This window comes from Triturus cristatus, chromosome 5_2 (assembly GCF_964204655.1).
Source record: "Triturus cristatus chromosome 5_2, aTriCri1.1, whole genome shotgun sequence".
Classification (NCBI taxonomy): domain Eukaryota; kingdom Metazoa; phylum Chordata; class Amphibia; order Caudata; family Salamandridae; genus Triturus; species Triturus cristatus.
Genome location: NC_140588.1, coordinates 219,291,879 through 219,313,497, shown reverse-complemented (window position 1 = coordinate 219,313,497; position 21,619 = coordinate 219,291,879). Strand labels below are relative to the sequence as shown.

The 21,619-nt window shown below is 42.5% G+C and overlaps 1 protein-coding gene across 2 annotated transcripts in view; it reads right to left on the bottom strand.

The window, feature by feature from the left end:
- Window positions 1-21,619, bottom strand: part of HIVEP1 (HIVEP zinc finger 1) — a 506,680-nt gene that overhangs the window by 203,460 nt on the left and 281,601 nt on the right. For both annotated transcript variants that reach the window (XM_085607000.1, XM_085607001.1), the window contains one exon: window positions 9,852-9,905. In XM_085607000.1, the coding sequence (XP_085463126.1) occupies window positions 9,852-9,905 (54 nt within the window). The remainder of the gene's footprint in view (window positions 1-9,851; window positions 9,906-21,619) is intronic.

The following is a 21,619-nucleotide window of genomic DNA, read 5'->3' as shown; positions in this document are numbered from 1 at the left end:
GTGAAAAGTGAAAACAATCTAACTAGAAAAACACACAGATTATTTACAAGAAATTTTCATTACAACAAGACAGAGAAGGCCAGTCTGCATCTAGGAAACAAGTATTCCCTTTGTCGTCATATTAATTCTCAGACCCCCATCTTGGGTATGCATACACCAATACATTACTCCGAGTTCTTGGTTAGGGTACAAAAGGAGGAGCTAACCTGGTCAAAGATCAGATAAGGTAAAATCACTTCTTCACATATTCAACTTTTAGATGCTTGCCCCTCCCCCCCTATTGCCACTTGCTCGATCACCCCCCCCCCCCACCCCCAGCCACCGAAAGTTATGCTTTTTACCTGGCCTCCCCTGCATGATGATTCATCCCATCCAGGCAATCTCCTTTGTTGCTCCTTCTTAACACCCACCGGTTTCCACATCATTGTACAGAGATAAAGGATGTTATCATCTGCCATAAATTATACATTTTGTTTCTTACCGAAACATGGCTCAAAGACTCCTCTGGGAAAGAACTAGCTCTAGCCCTCCACCCAGGTTTTAACTTTCTCCTCCTGGACCGTCCTGTTAAAGCTGGTGGGTAGAGTTTCCATCATTTTTCACAATCTCATCTCTAGCTCTCTGCTTCCTTCTTTACCTTTCGTCCCACGCAGAATCTTTTATTTTTAGATTATGGCAGACTACCTGCTATTCTGCTGGTCTGCAGCTTTATCTCCCGCCTTGTGGCCATGCGCAAGATATCTAGACATTTTTCTTAACTTTGTGTTTACATGCTTATCAAAGCATTCATTTTTTTTCTTTTCAGGCACATTAATACTTAGTTTGAGGACGCCTAGCTCACTAGAATTGCTGAACCAGATTTCCTCTATCGGCTTCTCGCTGTCAGTCACTCTACCCACTCGCTCTGGGGGAGAAATTCACGATCCAGTTTTCACTTCCTGTTGTTTTCTCACAACCTGGATATCTTGTGAAACAATCTTATGGTTGCTTTTAGCATCACACTTTCCGATCTTTAGCTGGTCACCCAAGCTCCCCGAGGTCTTGTTTTCGCCACTGAAACAAGATCAATAGCCACAAATTGCAAGATCATCTTGCCTTCACCCTCTCGTCTTTTTCCACATCCTCTGGAACCAACCAATAATTACTTCTTCTGGCTCATAGATGCTGCCAATTTTCTTGCCTCTAATTAATGTATCTGTCAAACCCGAAAAACTCAGTCAGTAGCCTGGTTTACACCTGCTTTCACTAAAGCTAAAAGAAGCTGCAAACATGTTGAATGATTTTGGAGGGCTGACTGTGGCCAAAACACAATACCGCCTCTAGCTAAAGCAGTATAACAACCTAATCAAACACGCTTGCTCCTCAAATTATTTTGCCTCCATAACTAAAATCACGAATTCTCCCAGCTCAGTCTTCTTGATTGTTAGCCATCTTATCGACCGCCATTTGTAGATTCCTACCATTTGACCCTCACAAGAGTATACAACCTTTACAACGCAACTTTTACAACGCACTACACTTACAACGCATTTTTTACAACGCAACATCCACTACAACGCATTCCATTACATCGCAGGACACTACAACGCATTTTTAAAAACTACCTTTACAACGCATTCCATTACATCGCATACTACCTTTACAACGCATACCATTACAACGCATAATATTACATTCAAACCCCTACACTATCCAACACTTACCCTACTGTTGCACCCCCTGGAGTTAGAATAGTAATTTTTACCCCTATACTATCCAACACTTACCCTACTGTTGCACCCCCTGGAGTTAGAATAGTAATTTTTACCCCTATACTATCCAACACTTACCCTACTGTTGCACCCCCTGGAGTTAGAATAGTAATTTTTACCCCTATACTATCCAACACTTACCCTACTGTTGCACCCCCTGGAGTTAGAATAGTAATTTTTACCCCTATATTATCCAACACTTGCCCTACTGTTGCACCCCCTGGAGTTAGAATAGTAATTTTTACCCCTATACTATCCAACACTTGCCCTACTGTTGCACCCACTGGAGTTAGAATAGTAATTTTTACCCCTATACTATCCAACACTTACCCTACTGTTGCACCCCCTGGAGTAAGAATAGTAATTTTTACCCCTATACTATCCAACACTTACCCTACTGTTGCACCCCCTGGAGTAAGAATAGTAATTTTTACCCCTATATTATCCAACAATTACTCTACTGTTGCACCCCCTGGAGTAAGATTAGTAATTTTTACCCCTATACTATCCAATACTTACCTTAAATGCAATGTAATATTATGCGTTGTAATGGTATGCGTTGTAAAGGTAGTATGCGATGTAATGGAATGCGTTGTAAAGGTAGTTTTTAAAAATGCGTTGTAGTGTCCTGCGATGTAATGGAATGCGTTGTAGTGGATGTTGCGTTGTAAAAAATGCGTTGTAAGTGCATGCGTTGTAAAAGTGTGCGTTGTAACGACATACATCCCTCACAAGAGCTCTGCAGCTTTCTTTTTTTTTTTTTTACGTCAAAATTGTAACTATTTACCAGTTCAATACTTGCAAGGCCAATTCTCCTTCCGGTATTCTTACCAACTCTGACAACCAGCCTCTACTAGATCAGTTTTCTTAGCACTCATCAACAAAAAGTACTTTCTCTTGTTAATTCTATTCCTTCTCATTGGCAACAAACTAGCTTTTGTTCAAGAGACCAACAGTGTATCTTCCTCTTCTCAATATTACCTCCGGCTGCACAAGAAAATTCTCTCACTTCTACCAACGGGATTTAGGAAAACGGTTGTTCGGGCTCTCATGCTTGCCAGACTTGACCATTGCAACTCTTTATTTAGGTCTTCCTGATTGCTGGCTTCTATAGCTCCAGTCTATTCAAAGTACTGCAGCAAGGTTACTCATGGGCATGCCGTCTTGTGACCCCCCCCCCCCCCCCTTCCTCCCCCAATGTCATCTTTTGCCCAGGCTCCACGTGGCTACAAGAAGCACCTTCATGGCTTTACTTATTTTCTACAAAGACCTAGTTTGTCAATGTCCTCTTTCTTCTGGGAAAATTTCACTTGAGAGCACTTCAATCCTCATCACCCAGTTTGCCATGAATCGGACGATCCACAACCAGCACACTGGTGGCTGGTCTTTTTCTAATTTGGCTGTCAAATGCTGGAATTCGTTACCAGGCACACTTCCTGGTCGACAGCATGCTTTAATTTTCTGGAAACAGATGAAAATCTGGCTTTTCCAAACTGACTGTTAGGAGGCCTCTACCTCTCTTTTTCTCCCTTAACTATCAATCGATATCCCGCTCTTACCCCCATCCTCAACTACCAGCATCACATCCAGCACCAGGGCGCCTTTGAGATATCAGCGGCACTCTATAAAAACTATTCATTTATAGTATTATGCGATGCATGTGTAAGAAACGTTTAGGGAAAAGGAATAATCTTTCTTAAACTCCGCTCTATTTTTTGGAAAAGCATGGCTCTCAGAGATCCAGAGACTTTCCCACACTTTCAGTAAAACAATGCAAGAATGTATAAAGGTTACAAAAAAGAAATTAACCATCAGTTACAAATATTACATGCCATTTTACTTGTGATTTTTGTTATTCTCTTCTCCAGTTTATTTTTAAAAACTCTACCGATACTACTTACACAGTTGTAAAACACACCATTTAAAAAAAAAAGCAAACCCCTTTACTCACTTTTTAATAAAATAATATTCACCTAAATTTGGTTTCAGAAATGTGTCAAAGAACAACCAATAGCCCGGAGGACCATTTCATACACAGAACTAAGGAAAAATGAAAGCAGAATTTGTGTAGATATTATTGGTACAAACAACGTTCTTCAAGTTTGAAACCAACTATGTTACCATATCAAAGAAGTTTAGCACTGGGGATCAAAATAGTAAGTTCGAGAGATTCATGTAATTTTAATTATGGAGTAAAAAAAATAATACAAAAGAGAAAAAATACAAAATGTATGGAAACATTTACAAATCCTTCAGTGGTGCTTCTTTCAAAAAATACCATTCCAATACAAACAAGCCTTGGCAAAGCAATAGGTCCGGCCTTGGCAAGAATGCAATTGTTTTATTTCTTTATTTGCATGCATATGCAATCGAATTTAAAGTTTACAAGAAAAGAAAAACAAATATACATAACAAAAAAGAAATAAAAAGAGATTGGCCCACCAGCACTGGCACTGAAGAAAGCTACATTTTAGGCAGAAGTGAGCATGTGATCAGAGTCGGCTTTAGCGCTGGTGTAATCTTTTTTGGTGCCCCTCCCACCCCAAGACCTCCTGCTCGCGTTCACTTACTGCCACCCGACAAACGTGCCCCTGATCTCTCCATAGCTCCTCTCTCACATACATTTCATTTGTTTTAAAGGCTGGCTTTACCAATCCACTCAGCTAACCATATAAAATACAGATCCATTTTGTTTTTTGCAGCAGGCATATTAACCCTCTGCGCTACTTTATGATGAGTCAAAGCTGCCACTAGACAAAACTGCAATCTCTCTCTGTAGCAGGAACATTTACACAAGAGTTATCTTGACATTTTTATTGCTGCCTGAAAGCTGGAAGCACTGGGAACCCTGCAGCAGGTGATTTGAAACCATAAGTTATTGCTAATACTGCACTCCCCCTGAGGTCAGTGCCCCCTTCCAAGTCAGTGCCCAGTGTTGCGTACTAGACAACATGAGACTGGCAGCGTCAAGAAGATAATAGACCATATACGCTCTACATGATACTTTTTCGTATTGGGATTACTGAACTCGTAGGAACTTTATTTAAGGACGCCACAGACAACAGACTCCCTCTGTGGGTTGGAATTATCACCATAGAAATAAAATTTACATTGAGGAGACTTAGCCTTGAAAAAGTCGCAGGACCAATTCCCATGTATGCGACGAACCACGTGTCGGCTGTGTCTATGTGTGAAGATCTACTGAATAAAGGCGAAAAGAAGACAAAGAATCTGGAACCTTTGTTTAATTGTGCTCATTTTGATGCACTGTCCATTATTTTTCTAGGATATTTTGATGTGTGCCGGGGAATGTAAATGTACTTTGATAGCTTAGGCTAGTAAATTGGGGAGGTTGTTGGTTCTCCTCACCTTGCAGCACCGTCACACGAATAGATACTAAAGTATAAATTGCAATGTGATTTTCTCCTTAAAGGCGCCAAAACTACCTAGAACAAATACCACCTTTTTGTTATGTCTGCACCAGTGGCACTGCCCTAAAGCCGGCCCTGCATGCGAATAGAAAAAAAGTGCCATTACAAGCACAAGAGAGTCGAGAGGAAGTAGGCTGAGCCACCGCTCTATGCTGTATACAGTAGAGGGCGGAAGTAAAATGTGAATGGCAATTTAATGACCGACAGGTAAAGAGGGTTGACCGAAAGCCCCTTTATGTATGCATTTGAATTATTTTTTTTAAACACAAGGCTAACGATTGAAATAAAGCTGCCTCTAACAGACCTAACAAGGAATGACGATATGAAGCAACATGCCTGCAAAAATAATTTAGCAAAATAAAACCTGATGACGAATTTGATACCACAATTGTGTCCGATTTTGTGCTGCCTCACTTTTTTGAGGTGGGGGGGGGGTTCCACAGTCAGCTGGTCTAGAACCTAGCCGGGGGGTGGTAAGATGTTGGCACTCAGACACAGACTAGACCTTTGTTATGAATGTTAGCCTTAACAAGGGGAAATAATGGATGAAAGAAGCCATCATCAAGAGAAACTTCTCGACCATCAAGCCAAGAAATGTTTCACGTATTTAGGGTGTTATTTCTAAAGTACTAAACCTCCCTATGAGGCATCTGGTAACGGTGCATCATGAGTATCCTCTAGACTCCAGCTAGGATCCCGAGAAGGCAAGAGGTTGCATTCGTTCATTAGGTGTCTTAAAGGAATCGGATGAATTGGAGCCTCTGTGCAAGTTGCAGGCTTGTCTAAGGTTTATTCACAAAGACCAGTGAGTAGAGGGAATGGAGGAAGAAACCGAGGTTGCCAGAGTCTGGAGAAATCAATTGTTGAGGTGCATGTAGATGAGAAACTTCTGGCGGCACACAACTAGGCTACATCTTCCAAGGAGACGCATGCACACCAAACGAGAGGATACAGACCTAACAACATTTTCTCACACCACAGAAATCTGAACTCTCCAGTAACACTGATATCGTAAGTAATGGAAATAAGGGCTTGGGATCTACTTCACCTAGCAAATCTCCCTCTCTATGATAAATGAATGGATGCAAAATCACAGCAATCAGCTTGAATTTCTCAAGTAATAGGAATAGATATGGCACACAGATTTAGGTAAGAGCTTGCACCACTATCCTCATCTACTATTACATAGCGGAATACAATGCTTGGCCTCTGGTTTAGGTCATCCATGTCCTTAACTTCTAACTCTCAGCCAAAAGCTATGCTGAGATGCAGAGCCTACCTTCCACTTATTGGTGATGCAGAAGTTAAATTGGTGACTAGAAGTTTACATACAATGCAAAAGAAGGTACTTTAATTGTCTACCAAGTAAGACGAATGCTGAAAATTAAACATGTAAATGCATTAAATAGTTTAGACTCTTCAACAGTGGTTGTGTTACTTTGCATGACATTTTAAAGAGCATGTTTCATGCACGTTAAAACAGACACATCTTGATGCACTATCTACATACTACTTGCAAGCATCCAGAGGTGATGCAGTTTCTCTTCTTCAAATTACTGGGTTGAAGATTCATTTTTCTTGCTGAATGTGGTTGAAGTAGGGATCCTGAAAGGTTTTTATAAGTGGAGCAGTGTAGGAGAAATCTGTAGTGTGATGCCCAGCCTGGGAGAAGCAAATGGAATACACCACACATGGAGCTCTGCGATACACACCTTTATTCTTCAACATGGAACCATACACTGCACACATTGCATCATAACTTTCATAACCACATTTTAACACCTCCCAGCAGATTACATAGTTCCTGTTTACAGTCCACCGAGAACTGCAAGGGTCCTAGAGCTCATAATCTCAGGAAACTACATGTCCCCCCTTGGTTAAAAAAAAAAGAATAGACAGCATTATCATCATAGTTCCTCAATGAGTCGTCAAGGCGCTCAGCCAGATCCGGTGGTATGAGGTTGTTGAGGGGCCTCATGATCAGGCACTGATGCCATCAGTTCAGATGTTTGATCTGGACAGGTAGGAGGGGGTCGCCACCACTCGTGATATCAGGAGCTGATGAACATAGAGGTAGGTGTTTAAAGTGGGACGAGTGGCGTGTGATGGACTTTCTGGGACAATGTGGTGTCACCATGTGTCCTTTGCAAGTTACAACCTTGAAAGGGTCGACATCAAACCGAGTGTTCGTTTTTCACTTTCTTTTCTTGTTGAACATTACCGGGGGCCCTTTTCCGCAGACTCTTTCCTGGGCGCGCCAGCACTAATCAGCATATGTTTCATCTAGCACTTTCGAGAAGTGTCTGTGACACGAAGCTCATCGGCATTCATCGATAGGTCCGATGTCCAATGTGGTAGTTTGGTTCTGATGGCTCTCCCAAAGAGCAAGCTGGCAGGACTCTCACCAATTTTGCAATGAGGAGTTTATTGATAAGCACAAAGCGCTTGACACATGGCTTGGTTGGTTGAGATTTATTCCATCTATCGATTCTCACTGAATCACCTTCTTGAGGGTGCCCATGAATCATTTAGCAACACTATTGGCTTGGGGCCAGAGAGGTGTACTCTTGATGCTCGACAAGAAATTCCTTGAATTCTTTGCTATTAAAAGGTTGCGCATTGTTAGATTTCCCACGCTGTAAAGATGTTACCGAGCCATCTATGACTGTCAGGGGTTGTTGATGACAAGTCTTCCACCAAAGGAAAACAAAAGTATTCATCAATGACTACAATGAAATTATGTCTAGTTCCTAGAGGCCCAAAGAAATCAACTGCAACTCTCTCCCAGGCATTTGCAGCAAGGTCACACAATGTCAATGGATGCTGTGTCACCTTGGGGGATAAACAGTTAAAAAGGTGGCATGCTTTCAGCTCTTTCTCAACTTGTTCATCTAGGCGAGATAACCACACTCTGTATCATAGGGCTTTTTTGGTGGCTATAATGTCTTTAATGGGCCAGTTCAATGATTTGCTGTCCAAGGCTCACAGATATGACTATTCACGAGCCTCTCAGTATGAAACTTTCGAGTGATGAAGAGCTCATCTTGTACATTTTTGGATTTCAACATCAGCAAAGGGTCGACTACTTTTCTTCCAAGATTGGGTTGTAATGATGTCTATGAGGATGAGCATGTCCTTATCTGCATTCGTAGGAGCAATAATTTGTTCAATGGATAGAGCTGCTGGCATTCTGGACCTTGCAATGAAGTAGAGATACTCTTCTGCAGCATTGGACGTTTAACTGTGGCAATGTAGTGGCACTGGTGTAAAGTAGTCGGTGGGGTTTTGATATTTCCCTGGCTTGTATACAATCACATAGTCGTACTCTTGAAGTTGCACTCTCCACCTCTCGATATGAGGGGTCATCAAGGCTTTTGGATTTCCGAAGATAGTGAGCAACTTTTGGTAGTCTGTGAGGATAGTGAAACCTTTCCCATATAAAAACACCCTACAGCCAGACTCTCCTTCTGAGAGTAGGCACGTTCTGTTTCAAACAGGCTTCTACTGGCATAGGCTACAATGGGTACAAAGGGTCAATGGCACCAAGCTACAATAAGCTGCTTCTCAGTTGCAACTAAGTTCCACCAAGTGGCCTTAACGTTTCTATGGGCACTTTGCATTTGTATATTATGTGCCCTACTGTTCGATTTGTAGATTCCCTAAAAGAAGCTATTTGATACATTATGTCCTTCTATCTAGCCCAAGGTGTCTAGATGGAGGCAGGTGTGACAAACCGAACTTGATAGATAAGTGATCTGGGGGCACATTTTAACAGTTATAGACCTGATGAGTTACTGTAGTCAATTACAGGCTGAAACATGCCTACTTGGAATCCTGTAATATTACAAAATGAAGAAATAATAAGAGTAGGCTGCAATAAAGAGTAGGATTGTCAGGCATTTTATCAACTGCACACCGTTTCACATATGTCAAGCACTTTTCCTCACACTACAAATGTCATTAGGCTGGAACACAAGAGACTGTTACAGAGTACGAACAGCGACTTTCTTCTAACACGAAAGGACAATTCCCGGACTAGTGAATTTCTTTGTCTGAAGTCAGGAGTCACACCCTTTTAGCCAGTGTTGCTACTGATTTTTATAAGTAAAAGAAACTGTGTACAGTATGGTTAGTGGTGCATCCCATATGAAAAGGTGAAACACAAATAATCTTTCACCAAAAAAGAGAAAACAGGGCTTCCAAATGGGAGCAACCTTTTTGACGAGAAAAATCTTACTTGGAGTGAGCGTCCAAGAAGCAGGTCAAGATCACATAGTGTTATACCTGCTGTTCTGAGGACCTCAGAATAAAATATGAAGTGATTGAGAGACAGACAGAAGCGACTTCCTAAGCAGCACCTGACATGCGAGTTAGGGAGTCTACAACCTATAAACGAGTGGCCCTTTAATGCATGCCTTCTCCCAGTAGATTAAGTATACAGACTACATCTATTCTATTCCGCTATTACCAGGCTCAAAAAGTTGAGAACCAGACAAATGGTTGATTTTATTTAAGCAACGCTAATCAGCCAAGATCAGTTTTGTTTGCTTCATAAGCATTTTAGAGCTTGGGCAGACGCAAATGAGTTCCAAGCCCTTTGACATTTTGTCAGTTACGCACTTACGCTGCTGACTACAGTGGTCACCAACATAGAATAGGTTACTTTTACCTTTTTGCAGGTCTTCGGGACTGTGGAGCTCTTTTTGTGCTTCTTCAATTTTATCTGTGAAGAGAGAAAAACATTAATGTCAGTTAAGTACAAATAATAATTTTAAAAAAATGTAAACATCAGAAGTATGGTAAGAGTTAGATGTGAATGGCTAATTAAGGATCAGTGTGTAAATAATGAAGGGGAGAGGTTATTGAGAAGGCGAATATAATTTGAATGCCAAAATAACCTACAATAGTATTTATTTGGTATAGCAATGGGCAACTAATGAGAAAATGACAGTACTTCTGATATCAACTTTGAGAGCCTAATTGATATTTGTAGAGTTTGCTGAACTGCGTCAATGACAAAATTGCAATGATTCATTTTTCACCCATGAAATGTAAAACTCTCTATTTTGAAGAAGTAATATATACTTGCCAATGGCAACATCACAATCCAAATTGCTTCAACAAAGTGACGGGTGTATCGTACCATGAACATAATCTAGGCCTCACAAAATAAGGGCGCAAGACCTTTTTCTTTTTGTCCAAAAAGAGGGGACAATCTAACAATCGATGAATTACAGAATATTTAATTTGCAAATTACACATACAGTAGCCACAGTTGACCAGCACCCTCCTTATAAAACCACAAACTCTTCAACCTGGGTTGATCCCAATCCAGAACTGTAAAATAGCGTTCCTTAATCGCTCTAATGGGAGTTGGCCCAAGTAAGGAAAAGGCACCTCCATTCCAATATATTCTAAACATTTCCTTAGAGAATGTTTTGTAGTAAAGTGCTGTTTATCACTGGCTAGTGAGGAGGGTTTAACTCTCTTCAGGAGAACTCAATCGGATTCTACATCATCTGATCACCCAGATCCACAAAGTTAAATCCCATGCCAATTTCCCTCACTGCCTTCTTAAAATTTTGGGGAGATTTGCTTACATTATGTCCTGCATCATCATAGATGATCATTTATCTTTAGAATCGTCATGTCTAAGACCGCGCACAAGGCACATGATCTAGTATTCACAGAACAGGAGTCGAGATTGAACTCCAACCTATCTACGCTGCTCTCTCCAGGTGGGATCAATATCTTGTATTCAGTTTCCCTTTCCACACTGATGCTGGCAGGGAAACAAAACAAGTCTTCTCCCAACTGGCAGGAGCATTTTTAAAGGTCCCGCCCACTGGGAGCAGACTTTGTTTTTGCTCCCATTAGTACGTAGTTTTAAAAAGCTTCCAGCAAGACAAGAGCAAACTCAAGTTCTGCTGTGTCCCGGGGATGCCCAACCCAGGACACAGCAAATGAGCTGGCCCTGGGGGAAGGGGTTCCCGGGGCCATTAAAGGCTCAGGGAGGGAGGCTGCGTTGCCCTACCCCTTCTTTTTTTAAATGACTGCCCTGGGAGATGGGGTCCCCGGAGCTTTTTAGAGGCTCGGGAAGAGGTATCATGGCCCCCTCCCCATAATCAATACTCTAGGCTCCATGGGATGGGTTACCGGGGGCCCAACTATGACTTGGGGAGAGGGGCCATGCACCACCCCTCCCCATATTAATTACATTGGACCCTTGGGATGGGGTCACTGGGGCCAAATCTCAGGGAGGGAGGCCATGCGCCCCGTCCCCATTTAATTAACTCAGTCCCCAGGGCCGAATACTGCTCAGGGAGGGGGGCATATGCCCGCCTCCCCAATTCATTTAATGGGATGATGGCCACCCTGGGCCGCCATTTTGCGGGGTTTTTTGCCCGCGATTCAGCAGGAGTCCTGCGAGATCACTGCAAAATTGATTTTTTTTTAATCTTGGCCCCGAACAGGTGGGGGGTGTGGGGAGGTCTCTCTGGGTCCCCACTATGGGGCATAGGGGGCAGAGTATCCCTACTCTACCCCTTATAAGATTTTTAACTTAAGGTTCAGGACAGGAACTAAGTTCCTGAGTCCTGTAGTGGCTGTCAGCAAAAAATGTTCATGTTTTTGGCAGCCAATCAGATCAGTTGTTCCAGCTAAAGCCTGACTCCAATGGTGTGCAAGATAGCCCATGGTAAAAAAAGCTCCCTGGCCAATCAGAATGCTCTATTTTTAGGTCTCGCCTTGCTATCGCGTAAGCGATCACAAGGCGAGACTATTGTAAGGGGGTTTTAAAAGTGCTCCCAAAAAGCGGATTGCATGGCTAGCACGCGCACAATCACCCGCATCGTGCCGCCATGCAATCCGTTTGACATCGCACTTCAAAGGGTCCGCTCTCCCGCCTGGAATGCGCTCCCCCACCCCCGCCAAGCACGCGCACCACGCTCCGCCGGGCTTGTTTAATTAAGCCCTGTACATAACAATGCTTTTTCTACCTACAGATATTGGCATAACCCTTATTGAAAAAGAAATGTTTTGACGTGTCAAGGCTTCTCGATTTTTAAAGTCCTTGTCAATTCTTTCATTCCTAATGTCTTCTTTTCTCTAGCACGATTTGGTTAGAAATCAGACACAAATCAGCTTCACAAAAAGAGCATTTAAATAATTAGCAGACTGAGTTCACGTTGTTCTTGCATGCTTGGTGCTGCACCGTGCCATAAGGTACTTGGTACAGGCACACAATACTGCTGGTCTCAATGTGTGTGGTGCCGAGCTGGTCACACAAAGAGTCAAAGTCTTGTCGTGACTCGTGAGGGGTGAAATATGCTGCAGGGGGCTTCATGCTCCACTGAACTGGAACAGCCGGCTTTTGACACAGCTGCCACATTCACCATAAACGACTTTCACTATACCACCACGACCAACAGCGCTTTCTTTTAAACACTCTTTATGACCAAGCAACAACTTTCCATTATCTTGGCTGACCCCCATCCTGTTTTCGTGACTTGAAAGGAAACTGTGTTCATTTGTAAGGCGCAGTTTATTTCCATTCCCGGCAAAAAGAACTAATGTTGACTAGCAGGCGAAATCGCACTTCCGGTTTCAGCCAATGAAACTGAGGGTTCCTATTGTAAACACTTGCAGGATCGAAGTGTCTGGCTCGCATGCTGCATTTGATCTAAAGAGATTTACAACGGCACTGACAGAAAAACAATGTTTAATCTGTTCCTCAACCTCGAATTTCCGTTTTCACTTTAAAGCACAGCATACACCCTCAAAGTCCCATTAATTGTACATTCAGCTTTCAAAGTAGCAAACCATTATAAAATAAAAACGTTGTGGAATTGTTAAACTCAGTCAGAGAAATGTGCAGATCTTTGCTATCAAACACCCTCCCATCTCCATGTCAAAATACAAAATAAGCCCTCTCCGACTCATCTCCAACCTGCTCCTGGAAAATGTCAAACCCGTAAATAATCTATTATCTACAGGCGAGATGCACTAACGTGTAATTCTATGGGCGGGTAAAAATCTGAACGTATTTGTAAACTTCACAATATTTGCCGAGGTTCAAAAAATGAATAGAAGAAAACTTCAGCTACAAGTAAGTTTGTGATGCATAAACTCCACAGAATCATATATTGATGTTCTGCCCCCACCCACGCCCTCTTTCTTTCTCGTTCTTTGCTTCTCCTCCACACCTCCCACACTCCACCACTCTGTCGCTTCTCCGACCCCCTGCCCCCAACCCCACCGACATTGCTTACCCACAAGCCGAGCACTCCATATTGTTTCCCCCACCCTGGCCCTCTGTGCTCCTTCCGCCACCCAGACACTCCATGCTGCCACCATCAAAGCTAAAAGAGTACACAAGCATTTGCAATGCAATAGGTCTCGCATTTACACGAGTTTAAGGTATTGGCATTGTAAATGACAATGCCTTTTATTTATGTTCAAAAAACAAAAATAAAAGGCATTGTCATTTGCAATGTCAATAGCTCAAACTCGCGTAAATGCAAGACCTATTGCATTGCAAATGCTTGTTTTTAATTGGGCTTGAGGGACTCGTGAGAGTCCCTCGAACCCATCCGTCCAGATATACAAATATTTTAAACCTTAGTTTCTCAAACACTACTGAATGGAATTACACCAAATCACACAAAGCACAATCTGAGACCAAGATCTAGCTTCCTGCCAAGTTTGGTGCAATTCAATTCAGCAGTTTTTGTGATAGCACTTCTTAAAGAATTCAATTGAAAACGTATGAGGATTTTGCATTTTTGGATCCCCCTTTTTTCCCCACAGTCCCCGCTTGACAGATCACCCCAAAATATTCCATGCTCAAACTAGTCAACAGGTAGCACCTTTTTGGAAAGTTTGGTGAAGATACGCCAAATGAGGCCAAAGTTATTACCAAAACAAACAAGCCATTTCCTATGAAAATGCTGACCTAACTATAACTACCCAGTGGCTACCGTCACTTGGTAATGTCCGCACAGTAAAGGCATGTGGGTACAAGACCCACAGAAAGAAAGTGGAAAAGTGATAACGAAGGGATGAGGAAGGCAAATCAGGGGGAGCATGGACACAAGAAGGATAGAGGGAAAATAAAGTTCTATTTCTCCACGACACTATGTCTGCATCAGAGCCCCCATTTTAGGTTGAGCTTGGGCAGTGCATGCCCTGCTCTGTGAGGCATGCTGTATTTGATTATGGACTTGAAGCTCCGCCCATATTTTCCATTGGCTTGTATCATTGTCTTTTGTAAATGCTGGCTTCTGATTCATAAATAGGCTTGTTAGTACCTCCTTAGTACCCCCATTGTCTTCATTTGTAACCTACCATGAGAACTGGCCCTTCGGTTGTTACATGGTAGGTCTTATTTAGTCTGTAAGCACTATTTTCTTGAATTAGATTCTCCTACTGCATTCAGCGCGCCATGCACGCTTCCACTTTCCAAGCAGCCCTGGACAATGGTGGCCGCTTCTTTGAAGTGAAATAGGTCTTGCATGTGCAAGAGTTTGAGATATTGCCATTGTAAATGACAATGACTTTTATATATGTGTTGATTATCAAATAAAAGACATTGTTATTTACAATGCCAATAGCTTAAACTCTCGCAAACGCAAGACCTATTGCATTGCAAATGCTTGTTAAAAATCCAAGCAGGTCATCGTGGAAAGGCAAGGTATGGTAGTGTCCTTAAATAAGCACTGAAAGATAATGAAGCTGTTTTAATAAAATTTCTAGGCCATTATACTACCAAAAAGTGGTCCTTTTTGTAGACTATCAAACATATCACTCTGGGGCACATACAAGGCATTAAAACATAAATGCACTTCCCACTGCTGGGAACACCACGGGGGGGTTTACACTACAGCGGCAGAACTGCAGCACTGGGCCTTGGAAGGAATCCAAGATATAGGGGACTTCTTCCAACATGGCTCCCTCATCTCATATCAGGAACTCATAGTGGAGGGGAACTTACGTCCTGGGCAGTTTTTATTGCATCACACACTCCTAGCTTCCTTAACGTCTAAATGGGGCACTCTTACACAGAAACCCCCCATGCACTACACTTTGCAGTATCTGCATGTGATGGGTACAGGGGGACACTTGACACGCTGGTTTGCATCTTCCATCCGACAACACACAGAAGTTGATCTCACTCGACTTAGACACCATTGGGAGGAGGCTCTGGGCAGGGCATTCACAGATAGGGAATGGACCACAGTCAGCGGTAGTCCCACATATATCCCGCGCAATCAACGGTTCAGATTCAATTCTTTGTGCTTCATAGGGCCTACCTTACCCCCACCCAAATCAACAGGCACTTCCTCCGTACCGATGCGATCTGCCCCCGTTGCCGGCAGTTGGATGCTGACATTCTTTACATGCTGTGGCATTGCCCAGTCTTAAGTGAATACTGGAACAGTGTGTCGACTACCCTGGTGACCTGCACCTCTCGTACCCTTTCATTTCAATAGAAGGTTTACATACTGCACCTATTTAGTAGAAACAAGAAGCACAGAGCCACCACTTGATTTCTAGACCTGGGTATTATAGCAGCCAAACGCTTAATTACTAAGCGGTGGAAATCCCCCCTATCGCCTCACACACTCGCCTGGCGCCGGTCTCTGCTTAACTGGGCTGAAGAAGGGGTGGCCCTCCGACGGGAAGACCTCCTTGATCTCCGCAAATTTCCCCTAGCGCCTCAGTGGGACACTATGGTATTGAAGCTCCGGGAAACGGTCCCTAACACAGGGGACCCCCACACGCTGTCTCCGGCCGATGACCACGGATCCCCCTCTGATCCTACGGGGGGTGAATAGCACTGACCTCCAAGACACTCTGACGCGTCGACTACCAAACCTCATTGTTGCCGAGTCCTGATGAACCCGGGCCCCACCCTCCCCTTTCCCCCCCTCGGCTACACCAGTCACGGCGGCAGGTCTCAAGCGACTCTCCTACCCCTTTCTAGATTTAGGTTGTCCTCCTTTTGTTGCATGCTTTGACCACAGTTGCTGCAATTTGTACCATGTCTGATTTATTTGCATGCCGATCAGTGGTACGGCCTTTTTGGCCCTGAAGAGCCTCAAGATAGGCGCAGTCATTGGACTTCCTGTAGTCATGGTTATACAATTCATCTGCTACACCCTCTCCTGTTGAGAGCTCGTTTCTGTACTACAGGCAAGCATTTATTCATGATGTACGGGCTTTGCTCGGATTGTCTACTTTAAAAATGTGAAAAATGCTAATAAAAAAAATGGTTCCAACAAAAACAATTAAAACAAATGCACTGAAAATGTAAAAATCACACTTGAGCAAGTGGAAAACTTGGGGCATATGGATGGTGGTGTGGAAACGTGTATGAAAGTGTTTAATTGACATGATCAATTAAGTGGTTGTCAAAGTTATATTTTTTTTCAGAGGCACTGCCAATGAAAACCATGTGCCTCATTTATGAAAAGTGACGCATCACTGCGTGAAAACAGTGATGCGCCACTTTTCACTGCGCCCTCCCTGCGACTCCATTGATGCGTCATATTTACAGTATGACGCATCATGTCGCAAGGAGTCACATTGACGTATCTGTAGGTGCAAAAGTGACGCATCGCTGGAGTGTGTCACAAAAGTGACGCAACTCCAGCAATGTGTCCTTTCACATGGGGCAAGCCCCATGTGAAAGGGCCTGCGTCAGTCTTACGCCTGCTGTGAGGCAGGCGCAAGAAAGTGACGCATTTGCACACTAGAAGTGGCGCAGTGAAATCTCGTAGATTTCACTGCGTCACTTCTACGACCCTTTGTTGCGTCAAAACGCCCCCCTTGCATACATTATACCTGGCGCAGGTATGATGTGGCGCAGGGCTTTACAAAGTGACGCATCTACCTAGATGCGTCACTTTGTAAATATGGCGCAACATGGCGCATGTTTTCTGCCACTGGTGCGTCACAAAAAGTGACGCACCGGTGGCGCAAAAGTGACGCAGGGGCTCATAAATGAGCCCCCATGCACTTAACGCTTTCGTCTAATAGCCGAACTACAACGACACCACATCCTATGCAAACTACCACGCATGTCAATTGGTTTCTTTTTCAGAAAATTCAGGTATAGTCCTTAAAGCGGCCAGTAGGGGGCAAGCGACACTAAATATACACACTGCTAAGCCTTTCCCGAACTCTCGCCCTTTCACTGGTGCTGTTAGGTGAGCCCGCTCAATCCTGGATGACGCTAATGACCGTGTCGGCGATTACACGGTGTAAGGCCGTCAGAGTAGTCCACAGGTCCCTGGATGTTTACGTGACTTATCTACTTCCGAAAACACAGGACTCAAACCACTGCGATCTCAACTGAGCTCACGGTCGGTATTTAAACAGCTACAGATTCAATGCTTGTAATTCCTCTGTGAATGCGAGAATTAAAATGTGCCTCTTCACAAGGATTATAAACGAATTTGTGTAAAAATAAACGCGAATCTTGAAGAAAAAAAAAAGCAATCGTGAAAATATTTTTCTGTGGTTCCCATATTTTATCTTCGAGAATTGGTGCACTTGTGTGTATATGTTGGGGGGGGGGGGGGAGGGGGGTGTAAAAACACTTGCATTTGACAGAGATACAGGCAAATAAGCTTCTATAGTCACCACTTGGCCTCCGCTATTAAACAGTACTTCCTTGCTGTGTAGCTAGAATTGCGCCTTATAAAAACCCATATTATCATATAAACTTTTAAAAACCTGTAAAAATGAAGGAATAGAATAACATTTGAAAGCCGTCGGTGAGTAAATACTTCATCGCTCCACAAATAGTTAAACGTTTGGTTTAAATAACTTAATTGCAGAAAGGCTATGGCTGCCGCTTGTAATAGAGGCGGCAGGCAAGCAGTCACACTGTCGAGGCGCTATGTTGCACTCATTCATAAGGAACAGAAAGATCATGTGTTGCCCAAAACGATGGCAGGTGTTGCCAATTCCAACACGCACCCTTATTGTAATGTGTGCGATTGCTGGGGTGGCCGCCTTTCTCACAGAAAAATAGTACCATGCATTTGTTTACATTTTGCAAGAAGGGCCTAGAGCTGGTAGGAGGGAACATCTGTGTAAAATGTTCACTATTCTTTTGTTACATGGCAATTATCACACTGTTTGCTTTGGTGATATTTTAGAAATAACTTGAGAAATTCTAAAACCATTTCAATTGATTTATTCATGTTTTTCTACTCATATTTTAAAAGGGAAAACAATATAGCTTTCACTTCTTTCCCCATTTATTTTTTCAATTGGCATGCACATTAAAATACATGCCAGGCTGGTAGAATATCTGTCACCAGCAACCCTAGATTTTGAACATGTGATGTTTGTTAAACATCAGACAAGTATCTTAGGGGTTTTAAACATGTTTTGAGTTTGTGGTACCACTTCTCATTTATTTTTTTCACCGTGGGAACTTCTATAGCATGCACAACGATCAAAATGGCTCAAAACTCTCTGTATCAAATACCACCACAGTTAAAACGCACCTATAAATAAAGGAGACTACCTCATGGATGTATTCTTTTATGTTTTGGTTATGATTAAACACATTTGGTAACAACTACTGCACTGTAAAAAACCTGGCAAGAACTATACATGCAGATTCGCTGAGTGTAATATGTATGCATTACCTTTGTTGAGGGATATACATATACTAGCATATTACTCTATATGTATATGTGTAGATAGATAAATCAATCAATCTATCAAATCAGACATTTATAGAGCAAACAAATCACCTGTGAGGGTCTCTAGGCGCATACAGATATCTCATTGGCAAGCCCAATTACTGAATGTTTGCCAGTGGTTTCAAAGCTTGTATTTCACACTGTAATTCACAGTGCTGCCTTCATTTGGAGGATATTTTGCTTCCGTTTGCAGGTATCTACTAATGAGTCCTTCCCTAGTGTGTGAAAAATATTATAAACGCATAACCCTGTCAGCAAATATTTACACTGGTCCACATTGCACTTTTTTCTTTCCTGTTCTTTTTAAGGCTACTTTATAGTGCCAATGTACTAGAAAAGAAACATTTCAAATAGGTTTTTAATTTTCTTACCACCTGCTTTAGTTTTAGAATTTGACCTAGAATGTTACACTTTGTTGCAAAAAGATATTTAAAATATTTTCACATTATGGTCAACAAAAACACACATTTCTCAAAACACGGACAGTCGCTTTAGCTGCCCTGGCCTGCAGGGGTCTCACGTAGGACCCGATTAAAACAATCCTTCAGCAACACAATCTTGTCAGATGTATCAAACGCGCACCCAGGACTGCAAAAAGACCTCATTTATTGAAAATAAATCAAACCAGCTCAGCAACGCGTTTCAGCCCTCAGGCCTTGCTCACTGGTTCAAGAGAAGTGCAAACCACCTCAATTAATGTGAACGATAAAAATGGAAAAAGGACCAACACTGTTTGACTAACACTGTTTTTCAAATTGAGCGCCATGTTGGAAGGTTACCTCGTGGTCTACAAACATATCATTGTAATAACAAAATAACAATAATGCAAGAAAGGGAATCAATGACATGACTTCATCTCTCCCCCAAGTGGGAATAAAATATGCCTTCAGCATATAACATACATTGGCGATACTAAGCAATAAAAATACATGTCAGGAAAAGCCAATGGAAACCATGTGGTACATACCCACATGTCAATCTCACCTAAATAGGATTATCCCGTACCTCAACATGACCCCAGTCTAGCACTGAAGTATGAAACATGGACGTTGCAAGTTGTTTTCCTTCAAAGTAGGGGTTTCAATTTCGAGGTGAGTCAAGGGAACTACTTTGAAATCCATAATGCACCAGGGTAAGAATCCACCTTAGACTGTGCAGTTTCCCATACAGATGAGATGAGAAGGGTATGCAAATATGTACTTTAAACATAGTACATTTTAAATGTCATAACTTGAGCTCAAATCCAGGGAGGTGGAAGGGCACATGCGAATCTATGAGCACTACAAGCTGTAGACGGAGTTTTACAGGTAACTAATGTTTTTATTTGCATCAAGTGCTGCTATAGATCACATGGTATGGAAAGACTGAAAAGCACCATTCTCCCTGAAGCAGTAGCTAGTGAGCAGAATGGAAAACATTTAGTACAACGTTTGAAGTACAGTTTGTCTACTTGTACTTCATGTCGGCAAGAGTGTCTACACAGCAATGTTTGGCGAAAGTGTGGATTGAAGACCATGTTCCAGCTTTACATATGCATGCAAGCGGAATGCTAAGAAGGCTATAGTGGCTCCCTAGACATGGATGTAAACATAAGATTGGCTTTGATAGGAGGAACGTGAATACACCAGACAACCCAAACGGTAAGGCATGTCATTCATTTCCCGAAGTATGGCAGGCCAAAAGATACAAAGAGCTGCTTGATTTCTTTAAGTATTTGAGATCAAAGTAGTACATAAGGGCTCTAAACATCTAAAGTGTTTAGGGATATTTCAGCATCATACCATGATTGTGTGTGGGGGAGAGGGTGGGCGAGGGAGTATAATCAAGGGAAATGGGGAGACTACCATAGGCAAAAGAAATGTATGCTCTAAGGTTAAACCATCCGTTGTGCATCTGAATAAACAGCTTCTCTAGCATTAGGGACTGCAGTTCTCCTCCCAGTGGCATCTGCTGCCTAGGCACCAGTGTGTGGCAGGACCCACGGCTACGTGCTTGCCTGCAGCATTAATCGGCTTGCTTACTTTGTCTGGTGGAGGGGTATACCTGTACTATGCGCTAAAGCCTTTTTAACCTGCTGTATGTACTAGAGGTGAATGTGGTAGGACATAACCTCTAATGTAAATGGGGTCTTGTGGTAACACTTTATACCGGTCAAGCTGAGGCGTGACAATTTTGTCTTTGACAGATCTTTGAAGTTTTTTGTACGGAAGTTCAGTATGCTCTTTAACAGACAAAAAGTGGGCAGAGCTCTATGCCGATGAAAGGTGTCTCAATGACCTCTTCCACTTCCATACGATGCCAGTCAATTCATCAACGAAGTTTCAACAAATGCCGGCTAAAACTCGTGCAGTTTCACTAGGGTACCCTGAACATATTTAACCTCAGCAAGATTACAGGTTATGTTCCCAGACACCACTCTTTTTATCCCAAGATGTAAAGAGAGGGAAGCTATATTTATACATATGGTATATGGTTCTGTGTCATAATTAGACAATGGTGGACCGATGTCACCAGATAATCACCGAGTGGACTGACAAGTATAATACAGATCAACTTTTAAAAAAACGTGTCCTAAAGGGTTCATGCAGTGGCAGAGGATGGAAAGTACAACAAAAATGTATTGACTTGGCTCTACTTCTTGCAATGATGGCAATTTCAATGCAACAGAGATAACTCCCATCTCACCAGCCCACAGAAGATGGAGATATGATTTGAA